The 15,556-nt window shown below is 35.5% G+C and overlaps 1 protein-coding gene across 3 annotated transcripts in view; it reads left to right on the top strand.

The window, feature by feature from the left end:
- Positions 1-15,556, top strand: part of ush2a (Usher syndrome 2A (autosomal recessive, mild)) — a 193,622-nt gene that overhangs the window by 54,722 nt on the left and 123,344 nt on the right. For all 3 annotated transcript variants that reach the window (XM_081605303.1, XM_081605301.1, XM_081605302.1), the window contains exons 28-30: positions 4,542-4,648; positions 5,420-5,543; positions 14,795-14,925. In XM_081605303.1, coding sequence (XP_081461429.1) covers positions 4,542-4,648; positions 5,420-5,543; positions 14,795-14,925 — 362 coding nt within the window. The remainder of the gene's footprint in view (positions 1-4,541; positions 4,649-5,419; positions 5,544-14,794; positions 14,926-15,556) is intronic.

Below are 15,556 nucleotides of genomic sequence, written 5' to 3'. Positions count from 1 at the left end.
ATCACTTAAGGATGTGTTAAAACTTTAAAGGCACATAATACCAGAGAAGCTTGCCAACTTCATGCAGAATGAGCTTGACTGGGGTGTAAACAAATTTAAATATTGCAAACAAAAACACAAATACATAGCAGCTCAAAAAGTTAATATTGGCATCGACAAAAGTATTTCATGTTATATAGTAATGATATCATGTAGTGCAACAAAGCTTCTTATCAGCACACTCAAGCACATTAGGAAGAGCAGTCAGTCACTGCATGCTTGAGCGGTGACAGCATTGGTCATGCTAACCAGAGGGGATATTATGGTGCCAGCAGTAAAAACAATTTACTGTTAATTACAAAGAGAAAAATGTGGCGTAGCACACACTTCCTGCTGGTCATGAATCAGACACACACAGAGTTAGAGAAACACACATATTTTGTCTCCCTGGTTCTTCTCTGTAGATTAATAGCCCGAACAGCATTTAGATGCTTCCAGAATCGACACAGACAGACGTAAGATTGTTTTTAGTAACTTCATTAGATTGTCCATCTATAATCTGCAACAACATCCTCCATTTTCATGCAGTTCACATGTTAATTCTGGCTTTATTTGTCTTATTCACTGATAGCAAATGGCAGTATGAGAACTTGTCCGCACAACACACACACACGTCCATCTGTTATCTTAGGATTTCTAAGCTTTCTGATTGTGCTGCCTTTTCAACAAAGACAACAGTTTCAGGTAAACACACAATGGATGCAAAAATGATGAAAGAAAATGCTTGCTCTGAGATTCAACCTTTGAACATGTTTAAGAGCTAGACTGCAAATATTTCTGTGTTGCTCCAGTAGTCATCCCTCATGTGTAGAGCAATGAAAAATGTCTTGCTTTGTAATTGGTCGGCTGTTTAAATGTATTTTTAATGGCTACATCTGTTGACACAGTGACAGTGTTTATTTCAAGCGATTTCCAAAGACTTCTCTTGACTGTAATACTGTACAATTCAATATGGCATATTGTACCCAGTTGACTCATTCAATGTATTTTTAACAGCCACATCTGTTGCCACAGTTTTCTTTCATCTTACGCCAAAGATGTCCCTCGATTCCACTGTAAGAAATGATAATGGCATGCTGTTCGGTAGAGTTTGCTTTCTTATTTGTTACTATGTCTTTTATCAAAATAGTCTATATACCATGTGGTTCTTCTCTTGGTGTTTGCGCATTGTTACAGCAGATGTCATGGTACCTCATATCTTATATTTTAGCTCTTAAATTAAAGCCAAATGAGTGTGAAATTTAATTTATTACTTATATGAACAGTATTGGAATATGAAACGTTAAGTAAGTGTCGAAATATAGTATTTAGGTTTCTATATACAACTGTAAGCTGCTTGAAAGTTTTGTAATTTTAGCACTGTGAGATCTCCTGAAACAAAATCTTGTTCTGGTGAGATTTATCCTCTCGTTGAGTTGTGTGTCTGGTAAGACGTGCTCGAGCATGCTGCAGATGCACTGATAAATGTCCCTTACATAAGCCTGGACCATTAGAGTCAGCTACCATCTGCTGTAAGTGAGGAGACGACATCTGTGAAACCGCTGGAATTACACCGAAGCACACGACTAAATGTTTGAGCACACATGGTGGCGGACATAATGAGACAAGGAAGGAGATCTCCGTCGATGTGTGTTGATGCATTTGCCATGGTTTCGATGGTGTGTGTCTCCCTGCAAAGTTATTGATCACATTGTAAAGTAAGTGGCTAATCAGGGACTGATTGTGATGTTTTATGTATCCTACATCCATAACTGCTTGTTCTACAAGACATACACACAGAGAGACATACACACATACACGCTTACGTTGTAACACCACTCAACAGAACAGGAACTTTATTGATTTATGCATAATTGGCCTGAGGCCCTTCCTGAGAAAAGAAATATGCAAGGCAAGGGATCACAATGTCAATAAGTGGTGTACTTATGTGCATGGTGTAGCTGTCTCCTAAGAGCCTGTTAAGACATGGCAGCCACTGTCAAAACAGGAAACACACCAACACGCCTGGACATTTGCTCATGAGAGCCTTTCCATGATTTAACTGGTTCATTACCATGTTGACAACTAAAATTAAGCTTTCAGGTGAACTGTTAGCTCACTGCAGGTGTTTTTAGTTAACTCATGGGAAGACAAGTGAGTTTCATCAAAATGTTTGAAATTTTAGTTGACCAACAAGGATATATAATGGCATCATAAATGACTATACGTATATATACATGTTGACAAATTACAGTCAATAAGGAAGAAGAGTACCTTACTATAATGGCTTAAGCATCGACATGATGAACTCTACTTTTACATATGTGCGTATATTACAAATACAAAGGCAAAATGTAATAAATATATTTTATTTATGTTGTCTTTATTATAGTTTCTATGCATTATTAATAAAGTCATGGTTTTTTATATACTGCCTCTATGCAAGCTTGTCATTAACTAAAAATAATTAGTTAAGTTTATTTTTGCTTTGACTGAAGAAGTAACATTTACTTAAACAAAACACCAGCACTCACTGATTCACATATCTCTGCTGTAGTTTGGCCATTTAACTCTGCTCTGTCATTTGGTACTTTGTTATCCTACGGTGTGTATCCCAACTTTGAATCAGTGAGCAGTGAAATCTTGCTTGTTTTAAAGTTGACAACTGAATCTCGGGAGTTGTGCTTGCAGCCAATTTCTGCAAAAGCTGACACTCAAAAAAGGTCAGCAGAATTATAGCTAATATTATGTCACCATTTTGTAACACATTATTAGACGATTGACTTGGAAAACACAAAGATTTGTGATCTGATATGATCAATATAAATCCTTCACTTAATTATATGCCTCCACTTGCACAAATTCATTTCCTGTTGGTGTGATTCCTGTGTTCATTGACATGGGGAAAAAAACAAAAGGCCAATTACGTTGCCTAAAATTGGACCTTAAACCCGATGTAAAATGTGAAATAGCAGAACTGAGATCAAGGTCAGCAAAGCTGACATTGCTCTGTTTTACCGGTTCATCATCATCATTCTCACCTTCTCTGCCTAAATGGTTTTGTGTGTGTTAGGGTCTCTGTGGTGAAGTAGTAGAATAGCACTAGTTTTAATATTTAATATTAAAACTAGACTTTTGCCTTCTATTGAACCACTTGTCCAACAGAAGTGAGCTTTTCCATTACATTACCGCAACTGCAGAAAGTGATACAAAAGACTGGATAAGAATGCTTCCTGTTAACTTTGGTATGTTTTTCATTTTTGTCGTGAAGAAACATGACCTGCATGACTACTGACTTCTTGTGTCTAGATAACCAACGCTAGTGCATGGTTCTTGAATATGTGAGTTGGTGTGTTTTCTAAGGTGTAATTTGATCAAATCTTCGAACCTCAAGATTGAGGGTTTCACAAAAAATAATCCAGTAAGTGGCTTGCATTATCTTATGAACAAAAACTGTTGGTTTTAATTCGTTAAAGCTGAACTTCATGTTCTACTAACTTCTAGCTTTTATTGATGTTGCGTAGACTTTTTACCTTTGCGAAAAGAAAAACTGCTCTCTACTGTTCTGAGCAAGTTGCCTGTTGCCACATCTATATTGTCTATTGCCATAGCTCCATATCAATGGACTGGTTCACTATTGGTTTGCAGTAATTTATAGCTGGATGTGCCTAGATGAGGTGTCTAAAACGAGCTATCCACTTCCCTTTTAAGTGCTCTATTACCACTCACACCAACGCTGGTCCACATGTGTCACACAGAGCTAATTTACTCTCACCACAGGCCATTTAAACAATTACTGAAACGAACACTGAAACACAGTGATGGAATGACACTTAATGTACACACATCCATCCCACCCCTATACCAGTCCATGACATGACATGTTTCTCTCTCCATTATTCTACCTCTCCCTATATCAGTCAGTCTGCAGCTGATTTATTTATGATGCACGATAAAATTATGGCTTGTGTTCGGCCTGCTATGTTTCAAAGGGACATTTAATTTAACATTTAAAGTGAAGGGGGAAAATTAAATGGATGCTTCATGCATGAAAGCAGGATTTTTGTCAATGCTGGACTATGTGAGGGAAATAAAATCCATTTAAATGTCATGATTAATTAAAATTGAATGGCAAACATTTTTGGTTAACTACGACAGCAAAGTTTGTCAGAATGTTTTCGAATTTAAGTAAAATTGTGCTTGAAATTTGAGGGACAGGAACTGAATCATCCACACAAAATGCCATTTGATCTCACATTATTATTATTTTGTAACTTTTTTTCAATAACTTCCTTAAACAAACATATACACATGTCCACCTTTGTCACATTTCACATTTTGCATTGTATTAACATCTTTTTTTTTTACACAGACCATTTAACCTACAATAAGTTTTCAGGCTTTCTAATCCGGCTCTGGCTCAAGTCATCTATCGATGGAGGAAAAAGGCAAACAGAAATGCATTTTGATCTCACTAATATACATTTAGCATGATTTATCTTTTCTCCCACTTCTTTTTTCAGTTCCTACAGGATTGTCTTCACCTCGACTACATCCTGTAAATGAAACCACCATTCAGATAGACTGGGATCCTCCAGTTCAACTTAATGGTCCAAGCCCACTTTATCAGGTAAAATAACTGGTTTACAGTTTAATTAAAAGTTACCAGATGCTTTATTTATTTGGTTATTATAAGTGTAAATGGGTTGTTTCACCTCTTTGGTCTACAGTAAGACATTGTAAATAGTTCCTGCAGAGATTAATGACATACAGATTCTCATTAAACGTTCTTTTTCTATGTGTTGTTAAGTTAGTTCAGAGAAAGTCTCAAATAACTTTAATCATAATCTGTTTATTGTAATGATTGACATTTATTGTTTTGAGTGACGCATTTCACATCCGAAGGCAGGTGTGCTAGAAATTTTTCTACATGCTTAGTAGAACCACATGGTCACATTTTAATGGTCGGAGATTTTAATCCACTTGAAAATAAACTTATTACAAGGAATTCCTTATTTATACGTCTAAACTCTCAATGATCTTTCAGTTATTTTATTACTTGGTCTTTCTTTTTTTTTTTGTTTTACACTTAAATGTTTCAGAATATCAAAAGTTTTATATTGGAGAAAGATAATCAGAGGAAGTACAGATAACAGTTTTCAAATCCTGATTTAATTTAGAAGAAGCTACTCAGAATAACCATGTGTGGAAAGTCAAGCATCTTCTAAGTCTGTGAGTGAGAGCTTGTTGGCAACAGCTGCCATCCGTTGTTTTTCATAACTGACTGTCATTCTCATTACTCACATGTTGGCCCACATTTCTTTACAGAGTTGTCTTAATTCAAAATACATTTTACACAATATATTACATTAATCACTACTATATTTTTTCTCTTTTACAGGTGGAGAGAACAGACGTGTCGCTCTCTGACCCACTAGAACCAGTTATCAGAGGAACTAGATTTCCAGGGAATGGTTATTACCAGTTTCCCAGTAATACTCTTCCCACCAACGCTGACTTTACAGGTAAGGAATTATGTCTAAATTATTTTTGCTAAATCTTTAGTGAGATTTACTTTTTAAACTATCCAGTCTAAAGAGATTTAGAAACCTTTTGGATGTTTTAATTTGTTCAGTCGCAGTACAAATCCACGCATGTATTGGTTGAACAAAAATAATGACATTTTTCTGCACTAATTGTCCTCAATTTGTCCTGAGTTATAGGGGGGTATAGACTTTTTTGAGCCTCCTATATTGTTTTAATGTTATTCCTTCATTAAAAACATACCTCGAGTGTTGCTTTGATTCTTTCGTGCATGTTTAAGGAATGTTTGAATTTCCTTTGGCAGCAGCCACTCGGTGTGCAGAAGCGCTCGCTCTCACAGTGCTCCACCTATTTACCCAAAGCCCAAAGATCCCAGCTGATGTTTTGCCCCACACAGCTCCACCAGACTAACGGCAGCATCAATTGGCAAACACCTGGTGCAACTGCAAGTCTGTAGAGCTTGTCAAACAAACCACGTCTCAGTCCAACATTGCTTAGTACTGTTATGGCATTATGAGAAGCTTTGTTGTGGTATCGTGCTGACAGTTGCATGTTGGAAAGAGCAGGAGCTTCTTAAAGAGACCAAGGCCAATTTCAAGATGTCAAATTATGAAGTCCAATTTATTTCAGTCGTGTTTGATGTACACAGACTTTTTATGGCAACTGAAGCTACTTAACTGTGGTATAAAATGCCACTGTGTGCCTTGGAAAGTACAAAATACCGCCTCTTTAAAACCATTTTGGTGTTCTTTAGGTTGCGAGTACGGTTACATACACATACATGTATTTTTATGTTCAGGTCTTTACACAGCAACTTCTGTCATACATTCCTTTAGAATGACTTCCCCAGTCAATCTTAAAGGACAATTATCTTTCTGTTTACCAGCATCATTAGAGGGTTGAGCTGCACAGCCAAACATGTTCTGCTTCATCTGAGAACATCACCCAGTCTGACGCTCATAATTAATGACTGCTGATACTAATCAGTAGGATTTGAGCATGCAAAGCTCTTTGATGCCACTTGAGATTGCTTCCCTCTTTTGTACAAACTAAGTATCACCAGTTGTATTTGTCTCTGCAAAGAGAAATATAAGATACATTTTAAGGTTTAAGTTATGTGTTAACATTAAAACCTTGTTAAATGTCAAAAATTGAAGTTGCATCTTTGGGCAATAAGACTCAGAACCCAATTAATGATCTTGTTCCGTTATTTATTTCTAATCCTCTAAAAGAGAAAGTTGTTATTGATGTCCACATAATCATCCTTAAAACATGTTTTTAATTCAAACAAATATTTTTCAGCAATTAATATCTACATTAATTGTAAACATAATTTGCACTGTCTATAAGTAATTTTAATATTTGTTTATGCTGAAGGATCCATGATTAAATTTAGATTTTTGTAGACATATTGTTTTGTCTATTGGGAGTACATTTATTTTCCATTTTAGACACTAAATGACTATTCTGCCGTGTTGTTCCACTTCACCCGGTTGTCGTTCGGCACGCCTGGTTTAATCCCAGATCAACAAATTACGTTTTTGATCTCTTCCTTGTCCTCATGGAACTAAGGTAAACAGTTTCTTTGAACACTGCCAACAAACTGACGATGATTTTTGTTATTGAGACATGCTTCTTTGCCCCCTCCAGTCTCCTCCTTCATAAAGGGTAATGGATCAGACAATCACTTTCAGACCGGATCTATTCTGGACCATCAATGTGTCGGCAGTCCTCAAACCGTCGCCCTTTTACAACCGTCAATACTAATAGCATCATCTGCAGACAATTATTCCCATAGAAGCGCACGGAAGAGCGAACAAATCAAAGCCAAATTGGATTATGAATGTAATGCAGTGTAATGCCCCCTTGAGAGTCAATTGATCACAGAGGAGAGACTCGTCAATCGTTGATATCTTGTGGAAACCTTGTAACTCCAGCAATGATAACTGTAACTTTTTTTATAATTACTAAATTGCTGTAGTTTTGTGTCTTTTGCTTTGACCGTTCATTACATTATTAATCTTTGCAAGTTAAACTTTTTCTTTTTCAATACATTTTTTTTTTTATTTAATTGCACTTTTGTAAGCCTTGAATCAGTGGCTCCATCAGTAGCATTTGGTTCCTTTGAATTGTTTATGGACTCTGAAGTATAAAAATCTAAATCCTTCTCTGTCAACACTGTCCCCTGCCCCATGGCTGTTATTCATTTGTTGTCTCTACTAGTTCTTAATGCAGGTAGTTTTATTTCCAAAACATGTTAAGGATTCATCCTTGAGCAGGGTCAATATTGTGCATGGTAAATCCGATTTAAAGTAAAACAAATTCTACCATTTGAAATTTAATCATATTTACCCTTTCACCTGTTGTTTAATGGTCACTTTGCTAAAATTATTTTTGGTCAAATAGGTTATTTTCCATGTGCAATTACTGTGATCGGAGTGCATGTTTCCATAAATTAAACCCGTTCACTTATGTTTGAAGATGTTTCTTAGTGCCTAAAAAGGTACTTGAGATCAGCATTGGCCACACTGAATCTTACTTTAGATGAAACAGAACAGTATGTAATCATGCTGTGATATGAATAACCTCTGAGTGCCTGTTTCCATAAATGCCTGTTAGTTCATTCATCTTACCTATCTATATTCCAGCTGTACGACTTCCTGGTTGCATTTGAATTAACGACCTTGTGTGTCTCGGTTAGGAGTGACATATGTTGTTCTTTGTAAAATAATGTACTTAAATAGAAATGGATCTCGGTCTTCCTCTTTGTAATTCTTCACATTTTAGGCATGAAGTGGGTTAATTGGAATGGGGAAGATGTCCTGCTTATACTTTGTTGCTAATCCAGATGTATTTCTTCAATCAGCAGTTAATGAAGTTAGATGAAACATTATACAAATACTTTGGGGGGAAAAAAGGAAAAATAAATAAATGCTAGAACAAATAGACTTGGATAATTTCCAGACACCTCTAATACAGCGCACTGTACTGCAGCAAGTGAGCAGGAAAGAGGGAAATGTTAAATGATACAAATTATTTTTCCTTAATTAATATGATTGATTGCTATGCACTGACGTTGAGAGGAGAGGGGGAGAAACGTGTGAAGGGAAAGTTTGCACAGACATCATTAGTTTTTCCCCATTTAAAGATTAATCAGAAGAGGCTGGGCTCTTTAATTCTGTCATTTGTATATTTAATGGGCTGCTGCAGAATCTATGGGTGTAATTAGCTAGCTGCCGCGCTCTCATTAATACGCCAGGCTCTGATTAATGCCAGCAGAGAGCTAACATGACTGGAGTTATTCAGGTTATGTTGTGTAGATGATTACACACAACCTCCGCTGTTTACTAAGACAGAGCGAGGAGAAACAATGGACATGAAACAATATGAACTAATAAATAAAACTCTAAATTGCAAATTGGTCAATATTTCGACGACTTAATGTTACAAATCACAATTATGACAAAAAAAACGATGTTCCTCATTGGCAATACTAAAGCTGAACTCCATCTTGGATAATCACCGAATTCATAGTCGTATAACGTCCTTAATTAAAATTGAATTGAAGTGTGGCTATTATCCCATACAGATTTATAAGTTCACACAAAAAACAACAGATTATGTTTTTGACATGTGTGTTTTGTATTTTACTTATTCAGCTCAGCTGAGTTCTCCTCAACATAAAATTCACTTTTGCACTGTGTGATTTACTGTAATCCTTTATGGTTCTGAGACTAAAGTTTTAATTTTATCACTTGGAGTGATTGAGGGTTTTTGTGTGTTTTTTTTTTTTATTTAGCTCTTTATAAACAGCTAATATTTTTTTAAATTGTTAGTTACTTTGGGTGTCCAAACCTGATGGGAGCTGCAGATTTGACACATAAAAGAATCTACAGAGGCTCTCAAAAGTCTACACACCTTGTTAAATTTTGAGGTATTTGAGACTTTAAAACTGAGGTGATTATTAATCATTTTATAACCCCTTTTCACCTGCAATGTGACTTATATGATCTACACTTCAATCAAAATACTCAAAAGTGACTTGGGAGATAAAGGTGTATATAAAAATTGTCTGGTTTTGCAGGTGTTTCATTTCAACAGTCAGCTCTATTTGTCCTGTGTGTGTTTGTAATATTTCCTCATTCTGTCTGTTTAGAATCTGTTTAGTTCTATTCTCTTGTTTAGCCAACCCAAAACTTGAGGTTATGTTTATCCATCCTTTTGTTGATTTGAAGCTCCTAAGTGATAAACATTGATGTAAAAACATGTCTGGCTATGTGTTTCTGTGAAGATTTGTATTGTACAACATCATTGTGCTTGTGCAGTTGCACTGTGTTCGTATGCATGAGTGTTTGCGTGTTTGTGAGAAGCTTTCTTGATTATACTGTATGTGCAACACAGTCACCTGTCATGGTGCTTGCTCAGGTTTGTCTGCTGATGGCTCCAAAGTGGTTGTCAGTGTAAAGTAGCACAAGTCCTGTGGGAAAATCTGAAGGAAGTCATGCTGAGCATGAGCAGTGTTACTAGATGCTGTACATTTGACATGCTTGGCCAACATCTTGTGTAGCACAAAGAATCATGCAGGGACCAAGACGCACACCTTATCATATGCAGTAATATGCATTTATCTCTGATATGTTTTTGTTCTGATAAAATATGTAGTGGTGTAATTTTCTCTTCCAGATTTCTTCAGTTTTTGCCTTTCCCCAGGCTTAAATACTTCAGACTGTTTTAACAATTTTTTTTTATCAATAAACAAACAGAATCAGAGGAAACACATAATATAGTTTTCAAGTGATAATTTAGCTTCATTCCTTCATTTTCTGTGCCTGCTTCTTTCTGCTGTGGATTGTGGAGAATGACAGTCCATAGGAAGATGCATACATTTTATATAAACATAAATTGGTTGTAAAGTCTCTTGATGCAAATAAATCTAACTGAATATTTTAAGGCACCCTAAAACTCTCCATGAAATCATATGAAATGACTCTTTTACCTGTCTTACTGCCACCTTTATGCCTGAATATTTTTTATTGCTGTCATGTTTTACTGTCCTAAAATATTTCAGTGTAGCTGGTACAGTATTTTTTCTGTCAACCCTGCCTTATAGCTTCCGCTAAAGTCTTTTTCCAACGGTTTTGCAAGATTTTGATTGTATCCAGACATCCTCAGCACCTTCTCTTTACTGGTGGAATTGATGTATTCTATTAAGTTTTAGGATGGGTGTGTCTTCATGCAGCTGTAGAAGATTAAAGATCTTTCTGTTGCTGCTGAAGGACAGGGAATACTTCACAGGTGTAGAGCTGTCTAAATTTCTCTAAACTGGTATCTGTATTTGTCTTCCTTTTAAACAAAGGCCAACATCACAGCACATTGTCTTCTAATATGATGTAATACTTATAAAACAAGATTTACTTAAGCATAAGTCTGAAAATGTTTTGATGGTGATTGCAGGTGAACAGATACAGTTTTAGACTACCTTCCGCCAGTAGCTGGGCTGTCATAATGGGTTCTTGATAGGAAAATAAAGACGATGCAACAGATGGAAGAAAATCTGGGAAAAGTGAAAAGCAAAATTGGCATAATCTCCCTATGTATTTATTAAAACCAAGCAGGGACATTTATTCATTTATATTCTCTTATTTATTCATTATAGCAATTTCTGAGCATTTTTGTCTGTTTTATTGAAAGTACTTGGAAATCTGTATGGACTAGCACATTCTGAACTGCAGTCTTGGTTTCATCTCAACAATTAGAATATACCAAAAGCGTTCATTACTTTTTGTTATTAAATTCAACAAGTGAAATTCATGCCTGCCTTATTTGTCAATCCTGTGATAATTTTGTTATCAACCTCTGGTTTTGATTAAATGAAATTTAACTTAAAAATAGTAACTATGTCACTTGTTTATTGAACTGAAAATACCTGATCTGCTCTTGGCACTGCTCTAATTTTAATAAACTTCACATGCACATTTGTTTTAATTAAGGAAGATTTGAGTCAGCTGGTTCCTCCTTGGATTATTTATCTTCAAGAATCAAGGCAGGTCTTACTTGCTCACTCAAGGACCAGTTCTGGGCAGGAAAAGTCGAGGAAAAGTCAATGTATTGAAAGTCACTCTCAGTTTTAAACAATACAAAATACTTGTCACCAGTCTTACAATAGTGGGTCAGTTCATAGCATGATATAGTTGTTTTCTTGTCCTAAACACAGATGCATTTCATACAATCCATTACATAATTGGTCCATGTCCGTATAGATGCTCCATTAATGCACTTCATTATCAATTTATATTATCCGGACAGTGTTCTGAACAATATGCACAGAGAGAACGATGCTCTTTGTATGTGAGAGTAAGAATAGATAAGCTGGCCAGAGTACTTTATCTGCTGAATGCCCTATCCTGTCAGATTTGACCCAGCTGGCTTTATTTATCTAAAACACAGGGTCACAGCTGAGGCTTTACATATTTCTTTTTCCTGAAACTGGCAATTAGAAAAGTATTCATGTCCCTCTCACATCTCCTTCTGAATTACAATTTTCTACCTCAATAATCCATCCTTTCACACGCATTAAATGTGTGAAGAAAATGAATCAACAGGTCATGAGCAAATTAAAACCTCATTGTGTGTAGAGTCAAGTAAAATCCATTGTATAAAATGTTGTTAAATTTAAAAACCTGAATATTAAAATAGCATTTTAACAATCACATTGAATCATAGTGCCAACTTATCATTTGATAAGCAACAATAAGCCATGTCCCTCAAGGATTAAACCCTTTCATGCATAGTGGTCACTACAGTGGACAGTTGTCTAAAAACCATTTTCTTGTGCTTCTTGTGGATTTTTATGGTATAAATGCACACAGACCACTGAGGTGGACACTAATGCATCATAAAATACACCATCAATTACTGGCCATCAGCTGCAAATGCAAGAAATTACAAAAAAACATGCCAACCGACCCGGTCCCTCCTACTGTAGACGACTATTTGGAGATAAAAAAAATAATAATAATATTGTGACATCAGATAACCCCTAAGGAACAATACTACTGATGTATTTTTCAAATAACAACTTTGTATTTGGAGAAAATTGCAAATTATCACCTAAGCAAAATAAAAAGAAAAACTTAATTTTTTTTATCGAATTTTTTTCCTACCTTTATTTATGCCTTAAGAAAATTTTAAAAAATGGGAAAAAAATTCTGACACAACAATATGTATGAAAGGGTTAATTCAGTGTGAGTCCATTAGAGCAGACGTTTTAAGAAATCACCCAATCACAACTTTAAAAGATCTTCACTGTGAGGTTCAAAAATAGGTCTTTCAGATCACACCATAAAAACCAATGTCCGATTTAGTAAAAAAAAAAAAAAAAAAACTTCCAGATGAAAACAAAGACAATCTGCTTTGAAATCGAAGAACTTTCCAGAGCTTTCAGCCAGCCATCTATTTAACACTTGTGACTTTTGTTGTTCATCTTTCATCCATTTGGCAGGAAAAGTCCCTCAGCCCTTCGAGGCGACTTCCATGTTTTCTCACCTGTCTGGTATTCCAAGGGAACGTGGAGGACAGGGAACATGTTGAGCACACATCAGAAGGCTCTTGCGTACTAATTTAGTAAAATTTTAAAAAAGGTTTTGTTCCTTAGTTTGTGGCTACAGCTCCAAGTAACCATCATCCTTCGGTAGAGCCGTAGTGGTAGAGCTGTCCATTGACCGCAGGCCACAATGCATCTGCACAAGGCCATTAGTATGGGCAGCATTTTGATTTTCTGGCTGCAGAAAATACAATGACAGAAAAGCCTCAGCAAACACATAGCTGTATATGTATATCGCTAATTTACTAGTAAACTAGTTAAACCAGAGTTTTAGTCTGCATATTGGTATTCACTATCATTTAAATGTCCAAAGGTAGGCGAAGTTTGTACCAGAACTAGAAGAAGAGAGTGTATTTAAATACAGGATAGAATTGAAGATGCCCAAAGGAAAGCTTATTCAGAAGAGGAAGAAGGTACAGCAAAAGGAGAATGAAAAGGTCACGAGAAAGATGAGTAAGGTTAAAAGCAAAGGGATGAAAGATGGGAAAGATTGAAAGATCAGGAAGGTGTGATGGAGAGAGAGATGGTTAAAGGGGGGTAATGTAATGTCAAGTATCTGTCATGACTTCACTCTTCTCTGTTGTGACAAGGTCATGAATGTAAATGACACATATCTGCTTAAAGTACAGAATCTAAGTTCAATGCAAAAAAATGTTTATTACTAGTCTATGTTCAAATATTCCTGAACATAGACTGCAACTTAAATAGCTTTTTATTTTAGGGAGCTTATATTTTATAATTGTAGAAAGAAAATAAATATTTACCCTATTTATGTCTGTATCTTATAATATACATTTAGAGGCATACTTCAATGGTCTTGCATAGCTTTTGTTAAAAATAGTTATTTTCCTATTTAAGGTTAAATATGGAAATAGCCTTCAGTTCCCCTACTGCAGTTTCATTCACATTTGAATCTGTGCACAATCTGAACTCTCTTTTTTGATCTTATAATGTACACAGGGAAGGCTTTGTCTTTAGGAGATAAAAGAAAGATCACAAGTGAGAGATGGTATAAGTGTGAAAGTAGATGTGTCTGCTAAGACTAGTTTCCTCATGTGTATCTTGGTGGTAGGATTATCTCAGACAGCTGTCTTACAGTGAAAACACTAAGTTCAGAGCTTTTCTTTTCAAACATTTTTTTCTTTTATAACGTTTTATAACGTTTTATAAGCAGTGGACTCGATACCTTGTGCAGAGGTATCGAGTCCAACTTTATTACTTACATTTTTTCACTCTGGAATTTACAATATCATAAAAATAATTCAGTAATCCATACCATGATCATTATCTGTTTAAAAATTTGTGTATGCTTTAAGATAATTTTTAGCAACTAATTTCTCCCTTGGTTGCTAGTTTCCACTCCAGAGCTTTTAAAATTTTAGGAAATCATTCAGAGGGAGGACATAAAATATCAACATGCGGGTTTTTCATCTTATTTTCAAGGTTAAATTTAAAACACTTTTACAACCACAATTCAAATCGAAGTGCCTTAAGCAGAGCTTGGGGTCGCACTATTATGCTGTCATTACATTAATTATTTTATTGTATTAACGATTTTCTTATTGTTTAGGTCATGTATGAAAATGTGTTTTTTTTTTTGAGTCCTTCTAATCTTTTTGTTTGCATTAGGTGTTAAGCTGAGTTTCAAGACTTGGTCCCCAGACGGCCTCCTGCTGTCTGCCTTCTCTCCAGGACATCAGGAGGAATTTCTGGCCATCCAGATCAAAAACGGACGCCCATACTTTTTGTTTGATCCTCAGGTACTATATCTTACTTTTTTATTGTCATGATACCAATAATTAAAAAACATAAGCAGATGCATTTACCATAAACTCTGTTTTTGCAGTTCCAAGCGTACAAAAAATGGAATAAAAGCAGGACTAAATTTTTTTTAAATATATATAGGAATAGTGAGGCCGGGCTGGTTGCACTGTTGGGACAAGAAGGCCATGACTTGAAATCCCAGTACAGGGTCTTTTGCATGTTCTCCCTGTGCATGTGCAGCCACTTTCTGGGTACTCCTCCTGAAGGATTATTAGTCTCTCTAAATTTCAGTTTATTTTGTATCTGTTGTACAATTTTACTGAGATATAAATGTTATAAATGTTTTTTTTTTTAAATCTTTCTCTTTCTCACTGTTTATTTAATGTCACATGCTGTTTTTATTTTAATTATGTAAAACATTTTGAAATGCTTTGCTGCTGAAATGTGATATACAAATAAAATTTGATTGATTGATTGATAATGCAGGCAAGAAGTGCCTCAATAACTCTAAATAAAACGTTCACATCAAACAAACTTCTTTAGAACATCAATTGCAATAAGTAGTCAACAATCTCACATTTAATTATTGCCTTCATTCACAACAGAGAAATAATTGTAAAAATCTCT

Source organism: Poecilia reticulata, chromosome 3, assembly GCF_904066995.2.
Source record: "Poecilia reticulata chromosome 3, P_reticulata-male-v2, whole genome shotgun sequence".
In the NCBI taxonomy this organism is placed as follows: domain Eukaryota; kingdom Metazoa; phylum Chordata; class Actinopteri; order Cyprinodontiformes; family Poeciliidae; genus Poecilia; species Poecilia reticulata.
The sequence above is the reverse complement of the archived record's forward strand: the minus strand, read 5'-3'. Positions and strand labels throughout refer to the sequence as shown.